This window comes from Sycon ciliatum, chromosome 1 (genome assembly GCF_964019385.1).
Source record: "Sycon ciliatum chromosome 1, ocSycCili1.1, whole genome shotgun sequence".
NCBI lineage: Eukaryota > Metazoa > Porifera > Calcarea > Leucosolenida > Sycettidae > Sycon > Sycon ciliatum.
In genome coordinates, this window is record NC_088643.1 from 2,588,655 (window position 1) to 2,610,047 (window position 21,393).

The 21,393-nt window shown below is 44.2% G+C and overlaps 1 protein-coding gene and 1 non-coding gene across 3 annotated transcripts in view; one reads left to right on the forward strand and one right to left on the reverse strand.

Moving 5' to 3' along the window:
• Positions 1–21,393, reverse strand: part of LOC135809906 (uncharacterized) — a 205,808-nt gene that overhangs the window by 182,648 nt on the left and 1,767 nt on the right. For both annotated transcript variants that reach the window (XM_065323364.1, XM_065323355.1), the window contains exons 3-6: positions 14,693–14,716; positions 7,102–7,125; positions 5,299–5,370; positions 4,496–4,567 (exon numbers count right to left, since the gene is read on the reverse strand). In XM_065323364.1, coding sequence (XP_065179436.1) covers positions 4,496–4,567; positions 5,299–5,370; positions 7,102–7,125; positions 14,693–14,716 — 192 coding nt within the window. The remainder of the gene's footprint in view (positions 1–4,495; positions 4,568–5,298; positions 5,371–7,101; positions 7,126–14,692; positions 14,717–21,393) is intronic.
• Positions 1,167–1,237, forward strand: Trnaq-cug (transfer RNA glutamine (anticodon CUG)). Its single transcript has one exon. It is a non-coding gene; the product is annotated as a tRNA-Gln (tRNA).

The window sequence follows — 21,393 nt, forward strand, 5'->3', positions numbered from 1 at the left end:
CCATGGATCTCAGAGATTTTCGTTCCGATGTCGGTTTGGAACCTGCGGCTGTGTGATTTGACCCAATAGAGCACGTTCATGCTGTCCGTCCAGAACACAAACTCTTGAACAGGAATGCCAAGTGCTTTCTCCACTTCGCGACTCATCCCGACACCGAGCATGGCAGCTTTCAACTCGAGCTTGGGTATCAACAGCTTGCGGATGGGAGTAGGACGAGCTTTAGACATGGCTAGTGTGACCTTCACAGCTCCGTCGGGGTACTGACATCGTATGTGCGTGACAGTGGCGTAAGCACTGTCGGAAGCATCAACAAACGTGTGCGCTTGAAGCTGAGCAACTTAACACCCCCAGTCTGCTCGAAATCTACACCGCCTACATTCACCCGATTATAGAGTACGGCAGTCTCGTGTTATCCAACACCATCCACACACAGAAGGACCAATTAGAATGCATTCAGCGATGAGCAGCCCGTATCTGCTTGCGGATCCCCCTTTTTGTACCAGTTCATCACAGCTCACTTCTTCACCATCTACAACTTCCCAAATTAGTCTCCCGGCAACTCTTAGGACAGGTTACTCTTGCCCACAACATCAAGTACATCCGCGCTCCCCTTCACCTGCAACAGCCTCATCTTGCACGACCAATTGCAGACCAGCCATATGCACTACGACACATTAGAACGTCACACACATACCGACACACCAACTCACCCATCAACCTGTCCCTTCAGAGTTTCAACCAACTACCCCCCCCCCCCCCCCCAACCTGCGTGAAACAAATAGCAAGCATGCATTTAAATTAGGGGTGAAACGAAGTAGTCGAAGGTTCGAAGCACCTTCGTTTTCCTTTGAAACGAACCTTCGTTTTTGAATCGAACGAAGGTCGACACGGGTTTAGTGCATGCATCAATGCAATGATGTTGTGCGATGTGCTGCATGCACTGGCACTGTACATGCTGTACTACAAGTAGGGGCACGGTCCGCGTGCGCACCGGAACTGAAGAAGTGACAAGTGACAAGTCAGTGAAGAACTGGCCCTGTTCCAGTCACCAGCGTGTTCACGTTTTGCTGTGGTGTGTAGATCTACCTTGGTGTACTTGTTGTCCCTGCCCCTTTGGCACGTGTGTGCCCCTTTTGGCACGTGTGTGCGGACCGCGCGCGGACTGCGCCGGTTGCTCAGTCGGTAGAGCATGAGACTCTGAATCTCAGGGTCGTGGGTTCGAGCCCCACGTTGGGCGCCAATTGTCGTCGGGGGGTTTTAATCCTCGGCAATAGCCCTTCCGATTACTCTCGATATCTCATATCACACGGACGCCACACTCAGAGAACAGATTATTTTAGTCTTACTCCAAAGAGAGTCTCAAGAAGAAGGCACCCAAAACAACCAGAATGCGTACGATAAGTATGCAAGCATGCACACAACAGCAAGAACATGTACGATAATCATGCAAGCATGCCCCCCGACGACATACTCATGGATGACTTTTTTGATTGTACTTGTCCAGAATGTTTGGCGCTCTGCGATACTAGTAGGAGAGTGGTTTTGCGATTTCGATCGTGTTTTCGCTCAGTTATGCTGCTTGTACCAGGAATTGTCAGTTGTCATTCGTCAGTTGTCTCGTCGTCTCCTCAGAGCAGGAACTCACTAATACTCTCTCTCTCTCTCTCTCTTAACTAGGAACTTGGCCTTTTGGCATGTGGCGCGGTCAAGCGAGAGGACCATAGTTCGTCATAACCTAGACGTAGTTCGTCCTTGTCAGCTAGACGACACGAGGACCAGGACCAGGATGTGTGTGTGTGTGTCACGGTGTCCATAAATGTGTCTGTGTGTATACGTGTGCGTCTATGGCTTTGGGCCCTAAGTTAGCGAAAAAAGACGCTAACCACAACTCCCTACTCCCAATATGGTGCGCTTGCCATTCAAAGATGCCGTCAGTTGAGCATGGCAGGACCCACCAGCACCACCATCTCACCCCATGCTAGCATCATGCGCCTGTTGGTGAGTTGTGTATCTTGTAAAAATATATATAATATACAGTCGTCCCTCTCTAATATGGCACTTGTTTATCCAGCACCCTTGCAAACCAGCACACTTTCTGGCAAAACGGATTTTTTCAGTTCAATTTCTACGCTTTAATCCGGCACTTGAATTCCGCCTCCAGCAGCGATTTTCTGCAACAAATCACTCAAACTGCCCCAGCCAGAGTTCACAACCCTCATCCATGCCAACTTTCCAAATCCAATTGACATAGTGTCTTCTCACAAACACCTTGGCATTGTGATTGACTCTGCACTCTCTTGGGTACCCCGCATCGAATAATATCTGTAAAAAATCAAGTAAATCCCTAGTAATTCTCTCCCCCCACTGCTCCTATCTCCCACTTTCTTGCAAGCTTCATTTTTATTTAGCCTACCTTCGCCCAATATTTGATTATGCCGATACGTCTTGGGTTGGATTAACCTCTTCCGCTGCTGCAAAGCTTGAAATACACCACAAGAAAATCCTTAAAATTCTCCTCTGTCAACCCCGCATGCTCTCATCATCCGCCGCCAAGCCCACTACCCTTACTCATAGAATTTATCTCAAACGAATTCCCCAAGACTTGGAAAAGTATGACTGGTTCCAGCGAGATAGACCTACTCGAAATCAAGTATCATTGCCTGCTCCTCGTTTATCTTTGTTTCTAAACTCACCTGTGTTTATGGCATATCGACTTTGGCTCTCCCTTTCCTATAGTATTCGACGTGCTGAGACACTTTCCGCTTTCAACAAGGCTCTTCGTAAGTAACGCACCTCTTTTATTTTATTCTATTTTATTTGTTTTATTTATTCCTTTCTCCTTTGTTCATTTCTCGCTTTGATTGTTAAAATTCACACTTGTAAATTTCACTGCTGTTGCTCTTAGTGTTATTTCTCTAACTTAGATTTTCTATAATAGTTCAATTTTTGTTTCAGTGTCCTTTAGTACAACGACGATTCCTGATGAGTGTTGTACGAAAACTTGTTTGAATCCATATTTATTAATTTATTTTTTAATTTGCCTTTTTGCCCTCAGTCCGTGGTTGGTTTCACCCTCAATTTCTTGTATTGGCTATTTTCATTATGTGCCATGAAGTGCAGACAGTAAATAAATAAATAATCTGCCCTTTATAAAATCGCTCACACAACCCCGTTATCACATGGACGCAGTGCACACCTGGCTTCTCTTGCCCATTCTATTAAGCTTGAGTTGTGCCCACCTCATCTCATGTCTTATAATTGGTTCTCTTCTCTAAGAACTAGAAACTCGCTCTTACTCCCTAAGTGTAACTCATCCACTCCTTTGCGCTCCCCTCTCTTTATTGCTTTTTCTGTTTTGCTCACTCTACCCAGAGAAATTAAGGATCTGACCTCACTTCGCCTGTTTAAGATCCGTGCCGCCCCTTATTTACTACGACATAAATAGCTCATTATCCACATGTCCTTTGCGTCTCTGTGTTTTTCACTGTTTTTATTTGACATTATCTTTCTTTACGGAGTTGTTGTTGCTGTTCATTTTGCTACTCTTTCTTTTTCCCTCCCCTAATTTTTATTTATCGCCGTGGTTGGCAATCACCCACTCTCTTAACATTGGCCGGTGCTTCCACCGAGTCTTGAGATGTTGTAATAAATACAAATATATGCTGCACATAATTCGATTTTCTAATCCAGCAGTTGTACACCGCATACCGTCAGAGAGCATTGTAACATACACAACACATGTAACATACACTTGGGAATATCCTATGCCAGTGCATAGGATATTCCCAAGTGTATGTTACAGAGACATGAATTCCAGAAAGTACTTGGATTGACACAGAAAATCACTACGTTTTGACGTACGACACAAACATTGTATGTTAACAGGTGGGCCGGGTTAGAGGGCAGGATTTGATAATCCAGCACCCTTGTTTATCCAGCAGAAAATGCCGTTGCAAAAGGTGCCGGATTAGAGAGGGACGACTGTACACCTTTAAAAATGGACTCGGTTGAAGAGCCAAGGATTAATTTATAGAAAATAAAAAGGACCAAGCAACTACAAGTTACGCTATAATGTCCACTAACACCACCAGTTACTGAACAATCAGCTCATGCGATAACATTGCACGACACTGACCGACGGTAGTGATATTCTACAACTAACTGGCTAACAGCTCTAGCGCAGCTAGGATGCGCACTCCAACAGCCTTCCAACTTGGTTTCTAATTTATAGAAATAACATAAGGAGAGGAAGGTGAGCGCAACCAAGATAAGCACGAGCTGAAAGTCTCAGCTGTGAAGGATGTTGGCGGATGTACATGCATGTCAGTATCGTCAGTCAGTGTCGTGCAACTTTATCGCATGAGCCGATTGTTTAGTAACTGGTGGTGTCAGCGGACATTTTAGCGTAACTTGTAATTCCTGGGTCCTTTTTCTTTTCTTTAAAAGATGAAGAACCTATCGCAAGAGAGGTCTGCAGAAACAAAGACATGCTTACAGTACAGTAACATTATGAAGGCCGCTGAATGTATTTCGATGTAGCTGGGTTAACTGATTTTGGTTCAAGTCTCTGTAAAACAGTGAAACCCAAAGAAAAAACACAAACTCTTGCATATCAATACAGTTGTCACAATGTGAACGGTAGGTACCATTCGACTGTTCAAGAATGCAACAATTTCTTCTCCTCTCGTCTTCCATGCGCTCTCAGCCGACACATGGCTACCCGCAGTAGCCTTTTACACACACACACACACACACACACACACACACACACACACACACACACACAAAATAAAGTGATATAGATAGAAGGCAAAGGGGTGAGACGGTAAAAGTGAGGTGAGACCTCAGTGTAAAGGGGCAAAGCAATACATCACTTTATTTTGTTCTCGTATCGCATTAGTTGATGTGTTTTGAGGACGCCTGAATTTATTCGATACATTGATATTAAAAAAACATAAAATAAGGGAAAATTCAAGAGAATTCAAGTCGGCAGGAAAACCGCGAGCTCCGATGTCGGGAGCAACATACAATTCCTAAACCATTTGGCTGAGAAAATGTTTGCTATGTTCTCCTACAGTGATATGGACAGTGTATATGCATGTACAGCAAACAAGCCTTGATTCTCCTTGTTCTTCTGCATGTACAGCATTTAAGAATAAATATTTTCGAAGTTAAGTGTGCAGAACGAATTGAAGTTGTTTTTCCCAGAACATCAAGACAGTAATGATATGAAGCTACAGACAAATTTCATGAAACTCATCTCTCCATCACAGGTTAAAAATTCAAACGAAGCCTTACATTATATCTGCTGAAAGCGAATTCTTGAAAACACCAACAAACAAGCGACGGACTCCACATTTGGTAGCAGATCTGTACACACATAAACAAGACTTACTGAGTGCCCATACCAACTGTTACATCCACTACTAATTAAAAGTAGGGCTGAGTCGGGTAGTATTTTCTTCGGGTATCGGGTCCGGGTAGTTTTCCACGGGTAGCACGGGTACCCGATCGGGTAATGTTTCCATGGTAAGACCACAATGCACACGGGCCCCTTCCCTTGCGCATTGGGTAGACATGCGTGAATCATTTGTACACGTGCACTGTACATGATGTCATCTGCGACCTCGGGTTTTCGGGTACTATTCGGTACTCGACTACCCGAGGTCCTCACGGGTAGCACGGGTACCCGACTACCCGTGCACACCACTAATTAAAAGACTTATCTGGAACATTATCAGCAAAATGTTCAAAATGTATGCTTGAAAACATGCGGAACTCGATCTGCAAGTCAGCCTTTTGAAAACAAATCCTAACAATTTGTAAAACTAAATGCTTCCATTAGATGAACAAAACCATGTGCACTTCTTTGTTAGTGGGTGGGTGCTTCTGGGTAAGGTCTCACCAGTGAAGATTGAGAATCAGGGAATGGCTAGAATAAATTTGAAAGCACTGTTTTATGGAAAGGCAATGTGGAGATCATAATCGTAAGGCAGTTACTTCCTCCAAGTCATGACAATTGTCGCTTCCCAGAGCGATTTGAAATTTTTTGGCCATTGTAGATAAAATTGCAATGGTCGAAACAGTGCGGTATGGATGAAATATCATTTGTGAGTATCTACAACTTGGAATCGTGTTATATGTTTGATGGTCAGGCACAGAGCGCATGTGGTGGTGGAGGTGAGTTGCTTTATTTTGTCCACTCAAAGCCTCAAAGCAAAGAAATCAGCTGGAAATTGAGGCAGAGCATTGCTGACGGACTGAGCTTGAGTGGTGGTGTCCTGCTTTGCTGCACATGTTGCTGAGGCCGTCTTCACCAGAGTTTTGAGGTAGACCATTCAGTACTCAACAAGACTTTTACAAGACAGGCGATGATCGCAAACTAGCATCCAACGGAAAAGGGCAAGCAGCTCCGCACCTTCTTTCCTTGACAAGCGCTTTGCTGATTTTGCTACCTTCGCAGCATGCGCCACACTTGGCGTTTTTAGGAGGGGGTGCGAACTCCAGAAAAAGGTACATGCTCTGGGGCAAAATTGGTGCGGAAATGAGCAGAGAGAACAAGTAGACATTGCGTAGGGAGGGTCGTACCAAAGTTTGAAAACAGAAAACAGCGATTCAGACTGAGAGAAGCAAGGCACAAAGATTTCGATGTGCGAAACAACAATTGTAATGACGTGGCGGAAGTACTTGAAGCATAAGTATCATTTTATTCATAGCTATCGCACAGTTAAAATGAAGAAGCTCGATCCTGCGCTTAGAGGTATCTCCATGGTTTATTCAAAGCCGCACATCAGTGAATAATGGCAAAAAGAAGGTACAAGAAATTAGCTAGAGAGAAGAGATAAAGTCAAAGAGGAGTCCAGATGGAAAGGGAAAGATAAGGACGTTGAAAGGATCGGTGAAGCAATATGGTTGATTTCCATTGTGTATAGGATAATATTTCAATTGACATCCCTACTGTTCATTTGTGGTCTTTCTGATTTGCCTCTTTTCTTTTCTTTTCTTTTCTTTTCTGCACGGTTCCTTATCCCTGGTGTGTTTTATGCATGCCCCTTTCTTATGTTTTACTGCTCAATTTAGTACTAAAATATGTCTACTTACATCATTGGAACGGGTTCTCTCAAGCTACATGCAAGGAACACAAAACACATAAAGATCAAGACTGATTGGTGCTAAAGGATACGTTAACAACTTCAACAATAATGTGTTAAAATCAAATGTCAAATTATTGTGAACTCCCGGCTTGGGGACTTCTAAATGGAGACGAACAATTTGAATTTTCATACTACAGCAAAACTTGGGTACGGGTTGGTTTACATATCGCCGGTACGCGCCGGGAGTCACCGGGAGTGGCCCTTTTGCAACCTCTCCCGGCGCATTGCGATTATGTGAACCAGTGCAGTCGTAACAAAATCATACGGTAAAATGTCGCAAGGGACCGCCGGCAAAGTTGGATAGTGCCCAACTCTTGTGATCTGCCCCGGCGCCGATCCCGTACAATTTTGACCAAAAAGTGGTTTGTGAACCGTTCGCGCCGGTGATCGCCGGTGCCGGGAGGGATCGGAAGCCAGACTTTGTCAAAATTTTAAACCAATACTTGTCCTAAATTTTCCTAAATTGAAGCTAAATATTAGGTCCGTTCGCCATTCTTGTAGTCTTTTCAAGGTGCCAAATTAAGTCAGCATACCAACCCGTCTTTCTCGGATTGCTCTGCTTTACTGTTGTGCAACTTATGAGACAAATACAATTGAAATAAATGAAAAATACGAAGGATACATAGACAAGTTTGTGTGACTTAATCAATGTTTCCACGCATAATTTAGACACCACCGCTTACTAGACTGCAATAAAAGGTATAGAAGTAGTTTCATGATCTCCAGTAAAAGGTAGCACCGACTGGCCGTCACCGAAAGACCTTGAATTACTGAAGAAACAAAGAATTCAAGCTTCAATTGGCAAACCTGTCGTAGCAATTTTGCAGTTGTTTGGCACTGTTCGTCGTGAAGGTGCGAAATAGATCTCTTGATATTTCTCTCTTTTTCTTGTCACTACGTTTTTGTCACTTATTGGATTTGCATGCTGTTTTCTTGATTCTTCACATCTATTTTTTCGTGTCACTTCTACACATAATTGGAGTGATATATTTCTGAACTTCTTTTCCTTATAGTTGTAGTCTTTTAGCTTATTTCCATCATTCCCTGTAGTATTTTGACAAGAAGGGAACGAAAACGTTCAATACTTTGACACATGTCCTAATTGGCTGGTGGTGACTCTTGCGTAGATGCATGCGTAGATAATACATTTTTTGTAATATTTTCTGCCTCCGTCCTACTTTCAAATTATTATTATTATTATTATTATAAGAAATGGTTTGCTCCCCACACCGGAGCTCGCGCTATTCCGCAACCACTACTTCGTATTATTATTATAGCAACTTGTATTGTGGCAACACTGGCCAACACTCAGATGCACTGCTTCTTCATACAGCTGAACAATTCTTCTTTCTTCCCAACGTTTCGGTCACTCTGACCATCTTCAGGATGAAGCAGACACGGAAGCAAGGCAGACTTTAAAACAAGCTGGCTAGGTGCGTGCGGAATAGAGCGGGGGAAAAAAAAACAAAAAAATCCCAAGCGAAAAATGACACATGCCACATGATCACAATAGGGGTGCTAGTCCTCATATCATGTGGGAAACTAGGGTGGTGATATGTACAATTTGTGGAATACGGCAGGGGGAGAGGGGGGGGGGGAACACTCTCAAGCGAGAAAAAACCCGGCAACAGCCACATGACTACAGTAGTGTGGACAGTGCTAACATAATGCTAAAGTCAAGGGTGGTGATACGTACAATTTGTGGGTGCTAAGGTTTCACATGGATAGCTATCACTCCAATGAAAAAGCTAGGCAACCACAGTTCACAGGAGATCACAACCACTGCTGGTGTTGATATTAGGCTCCATGTCCCGGATCTTGACCGCTTCCCGAATACTTCTCCTTGCCCTGTCTGGCTCTGTCGCAAGCACACAGACGTTGGCGAATCCGGTCTGCCCCAGCGACAATGGCTCATCGGCATGGAAGATCCGGTAATGCTCACCCATCGCCTTTCCTCGGACCTCGTGGTTGGGATCTCCTGTGAACTGTGGTTGCCTGGCTTTTTCATTGGAGTGATAGCTATCCATGTGAAACCTTAGCACCCACAAATTGTACGTATCACCACCCTTGACTTTAGCATTATGTCAGGACTGTCCACACTACTGTAGTCATGTGGCTGTTGCCGGGTTTTTTCTCGCTTGAGAGTGTCCCCCCCCCCCCCTCTCCCCCTGCCGTATTCCACAAATTGTACATATCATCACCCTAGTTTCTCACATGATGTGAGGACTAGCACTCCTATTGTGATCATGTGGCATGTGTCATTTTTCGCTTGGGAGTTGTTGTTTTTTTTGGTTTTTGTTTAGTTTTTTTCCCGCTGTATTCCGCACGCACCTACAGTCCATTCATAAAAAGATGGGCCCTGGCTCTGGCGAGCTCCCGTATTTGGCGATTTTTCGTGATTTCATCGTACACAGTGCAGTGCTGCGAACTTTGAAATTTGAAAAAGGGTCCAAAAAGGGTACCTGAACTGGGGTTCGAACCGCGCAATGCACTGTTGCAGGCGGGGTCAAACGGCCTGGATTTTGATGGTTTTCCCAATTCAGTGCGTTGAGGGCAAAACCTGGCCGAAATCCTTTTCTTGTTATGGCTTGCTTTTTGGACAAAAAAACTTCAGAAACATTATTGGAAGAGGATTCCACAGGGGATGGCAGAAACAAATTCTAAAAAAACTCAAAGTTTGACCCATTTATGGGCAAAAGCAAGAAGTCCATCTTTTTCTGAATGGACCGTAGCCAGCTTGTTGTCTTAAAGTCTGCCTTGCTTCCGTGTCTGTTTCATCCTGAAGATGGTCAGAGTGACCGAAACAATGGGAAGAAAGAAGAATTGTTCAGCTGTGTGAAGAAGCAGTGCATCTGAGTGTTGGCCAGTGTTGCCACAACACAAGTTGCTGTTTCAAACTTGCAGTGGAATTGGAGTCAGCAGGGTCCACCGGCACTTTCCATGCCCACCAAAGGCAACCAACATTACTACCAGGGTCGTAGGAGAAAAGCTCATAGGGAAACGGAAGCTCCATGCCATGGATGAACTTGTGGCGTTCCTTTCGATCGTTTGGCAGGAAATCATTCAGGTGGATAGCACAGCTATACGGCTCGGACGTACTCAGAGCAGCTTCCACTTCACCATACCGTTGGCATTTCTCTGCTGTTCGGACTCGTGCTGAATGCCGCACCAGACTAGAATTCTCACCAGATTCAGTGGACCTCACAGGCTCCATACTCTCGTGCACACTGTTCATGCGAGCTGTAGCACCATCCAAGTACACGATGTACTTATCCAGCTGTTTGGCAAGCAACCGCAGTTCGTCGCGTACTGTTGTCCAGGATTCTACTTGCACAGCTGGTACACTGGACAGCTCCAACACAGACTGGCTCATCTCCTCAATCATAGTCCTGGGGAGAGGAGGCAAACGTTTATGGCCATGCTTGCCAGGGTTGTTGTAGTCCTTCTTCAGGAGGGGCTCAAACAAAGCAGGAACAGCGCACCCTCTGACCTGGAGACGTTCAACACGATCAGATGTGAGCTCGAAGAGGACAGAACGCAATTTCCGAATGAACGATTTACCAACACTAGTCTCCAAGCCATTCCTGAATCCGAGCTTCGCAACTGCCAACCAATCGATGATGTCGTTCTCCAATAGTCTGTCACCGCGCAGAGTATCATCACTCATGTGTTTTTCTGGTAGTTTCGCGGAAGAAGCAGCTTGGGCACCTAGCATCAGCGCAGAAAACGCATTTGTTCGTCCCCGCTGAGATGGTGCTGGCGAAATTTCAGGGAGAACAATCGTCAAGAAAAACCCAAACCTGGACAGGCGCGCCACTCGTTGTGATGCACTGACCTCAATGGCATCCTTTCCTGACGACGACGCTGACACTTGACAAACAAGATCTTCGTCTGTTACGGCATCAGAGTCTGCAATCTTTTTCCCCAGCTGACGGAAAACATCGCATACTGTCATGGACTCATTGACATCGACGATTGTCCACTTCAGAAGAGAGGCAAGCGGCCGCGGTCCTCGAACGACTCTAAAGGAAAACAGCTCACCTTCTTCCATTCTGCCGACAAACAGGAGTGAGAGCGTCCCCCGACAGTTGCGGAGAGAACATCGAGTCTTCCGGCACAGTTCCGACAAGCGTGGTAGTAGTGCATGCCGAAACTAGATCCTCGCGCTTTTACTTTGTAGTCAGTACACGGCAAGGTCAGTCACGGGTGCACCCATGACTCGCAAGAGTACTCGTACTCCTATATATTTAGGTTTGCGTAGATCTACTCTCGGTACAACGAGTTACGCAAGCGACCTCGCATAGGCCAGGCCAGGCCGGGTGCACATGTGCATGACTGTGCTAGGCCCCAAATGTGCATAGTACAGTGCAGTACAGTTTTTTTTTTCTTCCAGACTCCTGAATCGTATGCGCGCGGGTGACGAGAAACATAGAAATAAAAACGTGTGGCCTAATAATAATAATAATAATCTTCACAACACTCTCCAAACGGTCTTTGGGAAAATGCAATGATTCCAATTGTGAAGGTCCCAGGTTGATCGCAGCAGCCATTTCTGAGGTATACCAGCTTGAAGTTTGCACTAAATTTGGTGACATCATGATGACGGCACTAACTTCCCGGACTAGACTACGCCGGATTTATTACGTCAGAGAGATACATGTATGTAGACTTTGTATGGGAGTAGATGGAGAAATTTCAGTATTTCGGCCCTCCATTGTCCCAAAGAAGTCGGATCGTTTTCAAACTTCGGTACGGGACATATAGTAGTACTGTAAAATCCCGCCAGAGCGCACCGTCTCTCCCATCCGCCCCTCCCTGACTTCTTGTCAGGGACGTGATTGATTGTATCCTTGTATGACTCTGTCGCAGTCTGTGATGCCGTACTGTACTGCAGACGCGTGCTCAACCCCGTTGGAATTGTACGCAACAGTGCCTGCCCTCTTGACCAGGGATCGCACAAACCCTGGGTTTTGTCGGGTCTGTACGACTCCTGGCTCTTGACCTTTGGTCAGTGTACGAGATGCACGAACAGTTTTCATAGGGTGAGTACTTTTTCATGTAGCACTGAATGCGGCAAGTAGGACTCGCCCATCCACCCCTCCCCACCTGAAGCGTCGAGGAGATAGGGGCGCTCTGGCGGGATTTTACAGTAGTAGTAGTAGTATTTATTATTTTACTAGGGGAATCCCCACAGACTGTGAGTATTTTTACAGGGTACCCTAGGTAAGTGCATGAAGTAGAGCTGAATGAAGAAAGCCGTAAGTGCGTGAAATAGAGTAAAGAAAAAGAAAACGGTGGCTGCGTACTATGCCACTATGTGTTGCAAAAGAGGCTGCGAAGAGTACTGTTGAAAATTGCAAAGGAGGCTGCCTGGCGGCATGCTGCTGGAAGCGAATTCCACATATGGCACCATAACGGTATTCCGACTCGAAAAAATTCTGGTATGAAACTCATTATTGCAGAAAAACAAGAAAAAAATTGGTTTTCCCCCATCTACTCCCATACAAAATCTATCTCTCTGACGTCATAAATCCGGCCTAGTCTGGGCAAGTTAAGGACTTCATCATGATGTCACCAAAATGCAAACTTCAAGCTGGTATAACTTGGGAACGGCTACTCCAATCAATCTGGGTCCTTCACCATTGGAATCAGTGCATTTTTCGCTACACGTGGTGAAGTGTTCATTTCAGGGTGAACTTCCCCTTTGAAAGAAAAAGAGATAATCATTCGAATTTTCTACTCAAGTATGGGTTTAGTGGATGGCTACAGTGGATTCTTCTCAATTTTTAAGAAATATGGGAAATCTAGACTGAAATATAAGAACGGGCTGAAGGGGAGGTCATACATTTCAGTCTATTTTTCCCATATGGACCAACTACGAGGTCAACAACATATTTATCATGGTGTTACCCAGTGCTGTAGACAGCAAGCTATTTCAACCATATAGGCCTCATGAGTACAGCTACGAGCTAGCTGAGCTACCGGCCATCATGCAAAGGTGACACCACAGACATTTAAAAAGATAACCCATTGTTCTGCCGCTAGAGTGCTTTAACTACAGAAAGCAGCGAGTGATGCGTAAATGCACAAATCATGGTACTACAACTCCAATAACGTTTTAGTATAGCATTTGCACAATAAGACCAGGCAGACACAGTGGGTTGGTCAAAGACCATAAAAAGATACGAGAGGTGCCTGGTTCAAGTCCTGTCTGGGAGCGTTTTTTTCCAGCCGTGCTGCTACCCACAGTCAACTGGGAACTTGTGGCCAGGTACAAGGGGTACATAGATGTGGCTAATGGGGATTCTCGGCACTTGTGCTAGTGGTTGTGAGAATTATCCACTCACCCCCACCGTTAGGCGCTGCATCTGCCGGTAGGGTTTACCGGGTGTTAGCGGTCATCGTGCGTTGTGCGTTCCCTTCGATAATTTACTTTTTCACTTTTATTTGTATGATAGTTAACAGTTTCCTCTGAGACAAGAATGCGATAATGCTCAGAAAAAAGGACACGCTTCAGGCTCTTTACGAACATCTTGAAAGTTTTTGGTTTCACAAGTATACTTTCAAGCCTTCTCATCAGGTGAAAAACAGGCAAAGGGAAGTTCGAGCATGCTACGAGCATACTACGCACAGCAGAACCGGCGCAACGTACGAAAATCCGTTGAGCAGAAACTCACTCTGTACGGTATAGCACGATTTGTGAACTTTTTCTTCACAATCCGACCGACTCTTGTAGATTCTGAGCCCTTTCATGGCAGACACTTTAAAAACGCACGACACGCATTTGGTCATATAATTTGTTCCTTTCGGGTTTCGGGCTGCTTTGATATTCAGCACCTTCGCAAGTACTGTACTCCCTGCAGAATATGCCGCACCTCCCATTTTTTTCCTCAGCAAGCGTGACATGTGGTGCGATAACAAGAGACAAGGGACATAACTAACAAGAGAACCACATGTCACGCTTGTTGAGTGTTCTTGCACTTGCCCCTCTGTGTCATTATTGCTATGTGTATAGGTCACGCATTCTCGCTGTTAATTTTAATTATATTTTTCTTCTCGCTGTTTTATCACTTCCTTAATGTACTTAATCCACTGTTCTTGTTCCTTTCCCGCCACATATACTCTATGCGCTCGGTTTTCACATGGAGACCAGTCCTTGTGAAGCGCGCTTCAGACGGAAAACGATATGAAAAGATCCGTGTGAAACTTGATCCCGTACCATGACGAGGTTTCTATACATACTTTGGTACGTTTTACCGTGTGGCAGAAACTCACTATTATTGTAATGGTCTACAAAACGATACGTTCGTTCACGGTGTTGAAGGACTTTCTGCCAACAAATCAATTGATTCATCTCATCTATGATTTTGAATGCGGACAATGTGGTAGTCGGTATGTTGGAAGGACTCTTCAATATCTGTCCAAACGTATTTAACAGGAACTGATGACCATGACGCGTACGGCACAGCACGAAAAACTTGAATTCAAATACACCTTGCAACAATCAGGACTCCATATTTGTACTTTGAAGTACTTACAGTATTCCCACATTTGTGGTCAAACTGCATGCAAAAAACAACACACAAGAATACATCATGGTCAAGACTTTCTGGTGACAACGAATATGTTGACAACCTTTCAAGAGCCTAAGGATGGCAATAAACAGAACCAGCTGAAGCGTCATTTCTCGAAGGTTTTATTGAGATGTCACGAACGAATCCTAGAGAAAGTGGTGATGGACAAGGAAACAACTATGATGGAAATATAATGACAAAATATCTCAAAGTTAGCTCCATTTATCCTTGGATGGACAACACAGCTCCGCCAAACCAACCGTGACCACGATTTTTCTTCTTTTTCTCCTTTATTCTTTTTTTCCTTCTTTTCTCTTCTTCCTTTGCTGAGAGCCTTCTGTTCTCATATTTTATTTTCATCTGTGTCCCCATTCCTGGGTTACTTGGACTTCATTCGCTTCCTTGTCATTGGACATGTTCAGTCCGTTCGGTTTGCGAATTCAAATAAACACAACCAACCAACCAACTGTGATAGCACACTGATCCAAATTACCTAGTAATGTTTATCCGTCCAACTTTTGACTGGCTAGTCCCTCGAACAAATCGATCAATTGAACCTGTCCAATGGCGGCCATTACGAAGGACATCTGCAAGGGCCAGCAGCAGCAAGTTAAAATCCTGAAATTTGGGGTAGACAACCACCAGAGTCTGCTACAACATTTCCCCAGCGGCAACAAGTGATTTTGAATAAAGTTATCCACTACAAATCACTATGGTGGTGGTCTACCCCAAATTCCAGGACGTAACCTTATTTGCACCCTTTGCATGGTAGATACAGGGTTATACGCAACCCTGCATTGGGTTCAACTCTCTTGTGGTCACTTTGAACTGTTTGCCAGCATAACCATTAGAGCCAACTCACTTCATGTGAAGTTCTGCCATCACAGCACTGTATAGAGGTTGTGCAGGTAGTTGCAACTGACTTCAATGATCTTTGGAGAAAAGCAGACGCCTTTGAAAGCTGATCGGAGATGATGTTGAGTCCCAAATTCAAATAAAATAGCGATCTTGAAATATAGCACATTAGAGCTTGCGGTAATGTAGGTTAACACATTGCACAAGCCACCACTATACACACGCTCCAGTGGCTTCCAAAGAGCCCGCAGATCCCACGCTATTCATTGATGCGTGTCAAGCCACACGTACATGCACGCCGCGGTTGCATGTAACATGCGTACGCCGGAACTCACCTGAACTCGCCAGCCAACCAGCCATATGCGGCTGCAGCACACATCGGAGTTTGAGCCCGTAGCGTACACCATACTTCGCGCTGGCCACATTGCTACTTCATATTTGCTTTGCTTAGGTCGTGAAAAGAACACCGGTTTGTTCCTTTCTCACCCACCCACCTCTTCCCATCTATGAATAATTATTGATATCCTTGATTCAACACAGGTATAATAATTCATACAAGACGAAATAAATAGGAGTGCTGGGCCAGCTATCTCCTCTCATCTGGCAATTATCACGGCCTCAAGCCATGACACTCATACTCCCACACTCCTGCCTCCTAGCGGGCATTGCACTTCGTGCGTGGGCCATCCACGCTCCGTCCATTTCATGGGTGCCCATCTCATGAGCTGCACTTTGTGCGTGGACATACATACACACTATCATACAGGCCGTCCACACTCCGCCCAGTTCATGGGTGCCCATTTCATGGGCTGCACCTCGTGCATGGACTATCCTACGTGATTATCACATGCCCGATTCGGTTGCCCAGCACTCCATGAATCCTCCATATGATGTGTGCTCTCCACTGGTCTGTAATAGCGAGTGCATGCATGTTAACTCAAAAATCCGAACCAGACGTTTATCGATGGATGTGTGAGTTCAGCGTGTGGCTACAGATAGCTGACTTTTATTCTGTCTTTACTCACACCGTTGCACTATTGTAGACTACAGAAGACTGCAGGTCAATCAACCAACTGTCACTAGATCACTCCAAAAAAAGATACTTCGGGCTTGCAAAGCTCAGGAATGATGCCCATACAACTGATGCATAACCCAGCTCTTCAGAGTTTTAGTCCCATGAGGAGTACTAAAATCGTGCTGCGGCACAGTCAAACCATGCTTTTTTGTCAAATTTATACAAAAGAGAAAGACCAAAGAACTACAAGTTACGCTATACTGTCCACTAACACCACCAGTTACTAGACAATCAGCTCATGCGATAACATTGCATGACACTGACCGACGGTACTGACGTTCTACAACTAACTGGCTAACAGCTCTAGCACATCTTGGATGCGCACTCCAACAGCCTTCCAACTTGGAAGGTTCTAAGTTATAGAAATAACATAAGGAGGGGAAGGTGAGCGCAACCAAGATAAGCGTGTCAAATGTTGGTCATAATTCCTGGAAATATTCTAAACCATGGGAAAAGTCCTAAAACCTGGCCGGACCTAAGTCTGTGCCAGTTGTCCCGAACACTGATTCACAGATCAATTTGCCATGCCCAGAAAACCCTTTCTATGTATTTTGATCTCAAAACTCCTTTTACTTTCAAACACATTTTCGGTCAGAACCTGATAGCTGATTATTTTGAAATGTAGTTGTTGTTGTTTGAAATCTTTTATTCTCACGATGGCCCATGGCCAATAAGAGAAAAAAATTACAGGCTCGGTTTCTAATCTTTATTCTCATGATAGCCAGTGTCCAATAAGAGATAATAGTGTTTATAGAGGAGAAAGAGTGAGTTCTGAACTTGACAATTTTCCACCTTGTCACGAGTGTTGTTATCTCATTATCTTTACGCTATATAAGTTTTAGTCTTTCCAACTTGAGCGATTCCCTTTGACAATCCTTGATGAGAAGGGACCGAAAACGTTGGGTTACTTTATGTGACCACAGGGCCGTTTTTAACCTGACCGGTTTCTGTGACATGAGTCACTTCATCAGAGGAATGAGGATAAATGACAATTATGGAACTCAATATAACCAGCGACTATGTTTCGCGTCACCTTGTTCGATGAAATCAATGAGGGAGGGCGAAAAAACTAAAAAAGCCATCAAAAAGCCCCAGTGTATGTGCATTGCATTTGTGTACAGTGTAGAGCTGGCACTGTTCATGCACATTGAACAATTCACACATGCATGAATACATGAGTGTATCCCCTCTGCCATGCTATTATTGCTAGCATGCTTGTGGTCCACACACAGGCGGCATGATGATTGTGTGACTTGCGGCCCAGCTTATTACACACACATGTACATGTACATGTATGTGAGCTGAGTACAACCATGCGATAAATAGAACAAATAATGCCAACATAATAGTTACCGTATAGCAATCATGTTCGGGTTTTTTCTTTTAGATTACATTTTCCTTATCTGGTTTTCTGGGTTTGCATTAAATTTGTATTGCATTTTCCAAAAAAATTATGTTCCGGTTTTTTTTTGAACGGCTGTGAAATACATGCGCGCGGGGGATGCGAAACATAGATAAAAAACGGGGTGGCCTTAAGAAAAAATAAAATAAATAAAATAAAGAATTACAAGTGCTTTATTTGACTGAATGTGTGTATGCGCATGATATGCGTGGATACTGTGCTGTTTTACTGAGGTATTCGGTTTTGCATGATTCTTGTTCCCATAGCTTCCCCTTTTATTGATCTTTGCATCTTTGAGCCACACAAGTTGTGTGGAATGTTGCTTTGCATCCTCGAACCGTGGTTTGACCGTGTCCAGTATCTTGCCAGTATCGTCATCGACATGCGTGAACATCCGCCAACGCCCTTCACACCGTCAGGCGAAATTACGCCACACTCAGAGAACAGATTATTTTAGTCTTACTCCAAGGAGAGTCTCAAGAAGAAGGCACCCAAAACAACCAGAATGCGCACGATAAGCATGCACGCATGCGCAACCTGCGCAGTCCACACGCACGTGCCAAAAGGGGCACATACCCTCCAAAAGGGCAGGGACAACATAAGCATGGATATCGAAAGGGATGCGTAATGATAATTATTGCATGTTGGTATTGTGATAGATGGTGTGATTATTTTACTCCAGCAGTAAACAAACCAATGCAACTGAAAGAAAAAGAAAAATGCCTGTGTTGGGATTCGAACCCACTCACCTTGATTTGGGAAAGAAACAAAAGGTCGCTGAAAGTTGGTTTTGAACTCACAACCTTTGGTTTTTGGGCGGAATGGCGATAACTGAGTTCGAATCCCATTCTGGGCAACTTTATCTTCTTCTGTCAATTACAATGAATCTTGATTTTAGATTGCTCAGTAGGCATAACAAAGTGAAGAAAATGCTTTCTGACTTGTGTTTTCCTTTTTTCACCAATCTCCTTGGTCACTTTGCAGGCCTAAAATATGGAATACCGTATTATCTCTAATATAAGCACGGTCCGTTATTTTTTCAATGTACCTCCGCACCGTGCTATTAATGGAGACGTTCCTTTATTGGAGGCTGTTCCATTATTATTTCAACCTCATTTCAGAGGCATGTTGCCATGCCAAATTCATGTCAGACACACACATTTCAGGGTTTTTTCGCCGGTACTGCATTTTAGAGATAATACGGTACATGCATTTCACCAGGTACCGATAGACAGTGTGCTTATATTGGAGACTGAGCACTTTATTTTTTGAATGCCGCCCCAAGGTGTTCTATTATTGGAGACGTGCTATTATTGGAGACTGTGTTTATAATTATTAGAGATAATACGGTAATAATAATATGAGCCGCAATCAGCGAAAACGACCCTTAGAGATTTCGTAATTTTTTCGAGAAAAGGTCGATTTGTGACGTTCAACGATTTTTTGATCGCGCTGCAAACAGCGCGACGACTTCTTGAACTCCTTGCTTGAAGTAATATATTTTGAAGTTGAAGTGGTGTCGAGTGGCGACCCAGTGTTCCTTGATCTTGTTGCGATGGCTGCGGACGCCAGAGCTGTTCGCAGAGCACTCACGGCAGTCATTGTCTACAGCTAGCTCGAGCCTGGTGGGGAGTGAATGCTGAAGTAGCCGCTGAAGTTCAAAATGAGGATGAAACGTTCTTTGGTTCCGACATCGATGTCGACAGCGAGGCGGAATCGCAGCCGTCATCTCCTGCTGCGATGCGGCTCAAGGTGGCCGATGACTCGTCAGAGTCGGAAGATGAGGAGTCCTCACCTGAGATAAATTCTGAGTCTGGGGCTAGTGACGGTAGCGACGTCGTGTCTTCAGCTGCGGAGGAAGAAATGGAAGACGAGATTGCGGAACGACTCCACGCAGGATGCAGCTGCGAATATGTCGATCATTTCTCCGCACTCATCAGCTATTCTTTGTCATTATAGCTGCTTACTTCACTATTTCAAAAGTATTCAAGCTGCCCGCCCACCTTCGAATGCTGAATACTAGTATTCATTGTACACATACATCGTATACATACATTGCACCAATTTGGAGTACATATAGTATATTGGTGTATACACCCGTTTAGAATCGGATTATTGAACTTTTTCTTGGCTGAGGGCCTTCAGTAGATGTGGTTTAACAAATTTCTAACCAAAAAGGAATTTTGAAAATGTTGACCCTAAGGGCTGGTTTCGCTGGTTGAGGCCCATATATGAAATTTTGAACGCGTCGCGTCGCGAGAAAGTTGATCTGAAGTATGAATCGGCCTTTATACAATTATATCGTCCAGTAACAATCGACATTCTTTGTTCCGTTGGGACTGTAGCTTTTGCTCGTTTTCGTTGCGCTTGCCTTCCCCTCTTTGGTCTTTTCCATAACCTTGAACCTTCCAAGTTGGAAGGCTGTCGGTTAGCGCTACGGAGATGTGTTGAAGCTAGGTGTCAGGACGTCGAATGTTTTAGTACTCTGTCAGTTTTGTGCCTAGTTATTGCACTTTCTGACTGTATATAGTATCATGTTACAGTGATGGAGAGTTACTCTTAACTCGTATCCATATGTCCTTTTCTCTTCCACCTTTATACAATTATGATTAATTTTCAAATCCCTTAGATTTTTGTGCTGTGCATACCGAAAAAAGATATCCTCGCACCCAACTTCAAAATTTCAACTTAACTGTCCAAAGCTACCACAATATCAACAAGTTTAGAATTACAGGTGAAATCCTGATAATTCGAACCTCAAAATGCCAGGAAAAAAACTTCTAATTATCCGGATATTCTAATTATCCAAACATGAACCCACAACACAACATGTTTGTCAAAATGCTCTCATGGTCACGCAGAGTTGCGCTATGGACCTTAGACACTGATTTCACGGATACTGAACTGACCGGCACAGCCTGCTCGTGCATACTGTATTGTATTATTGTATTGTATTTATTTAAAAGGATTCTCCAAAAGCAAATGGATGCTTATCACGGAAGTCTCCCACATAAATATCGCAAGAAAAATGGGGAAATGGGGGAGAGGAGAGTGGAAGATGAAGCATGGGAAGAAGGGAAACAAGTACCTAAATATCGAGGTATAAAAGCAGGAAAGAAATCGACGAGGGAAGAAATCACCTCTGCAGATAATAGCGGGACATTTAGATGAAAAAAACCCAGCAAGGATTAATTTCAAGGAAAAAAAATTTCTCAAACGGAAAAGTTCGGAATTCCAGTCAGAGAATATCTATGCTGAGAGTAATGAGCCTTTAGAGCAATGCGAAAATTGACAGAGGACTGAACGCAGTGGATGTGTTCTGGAAGTTTGTTC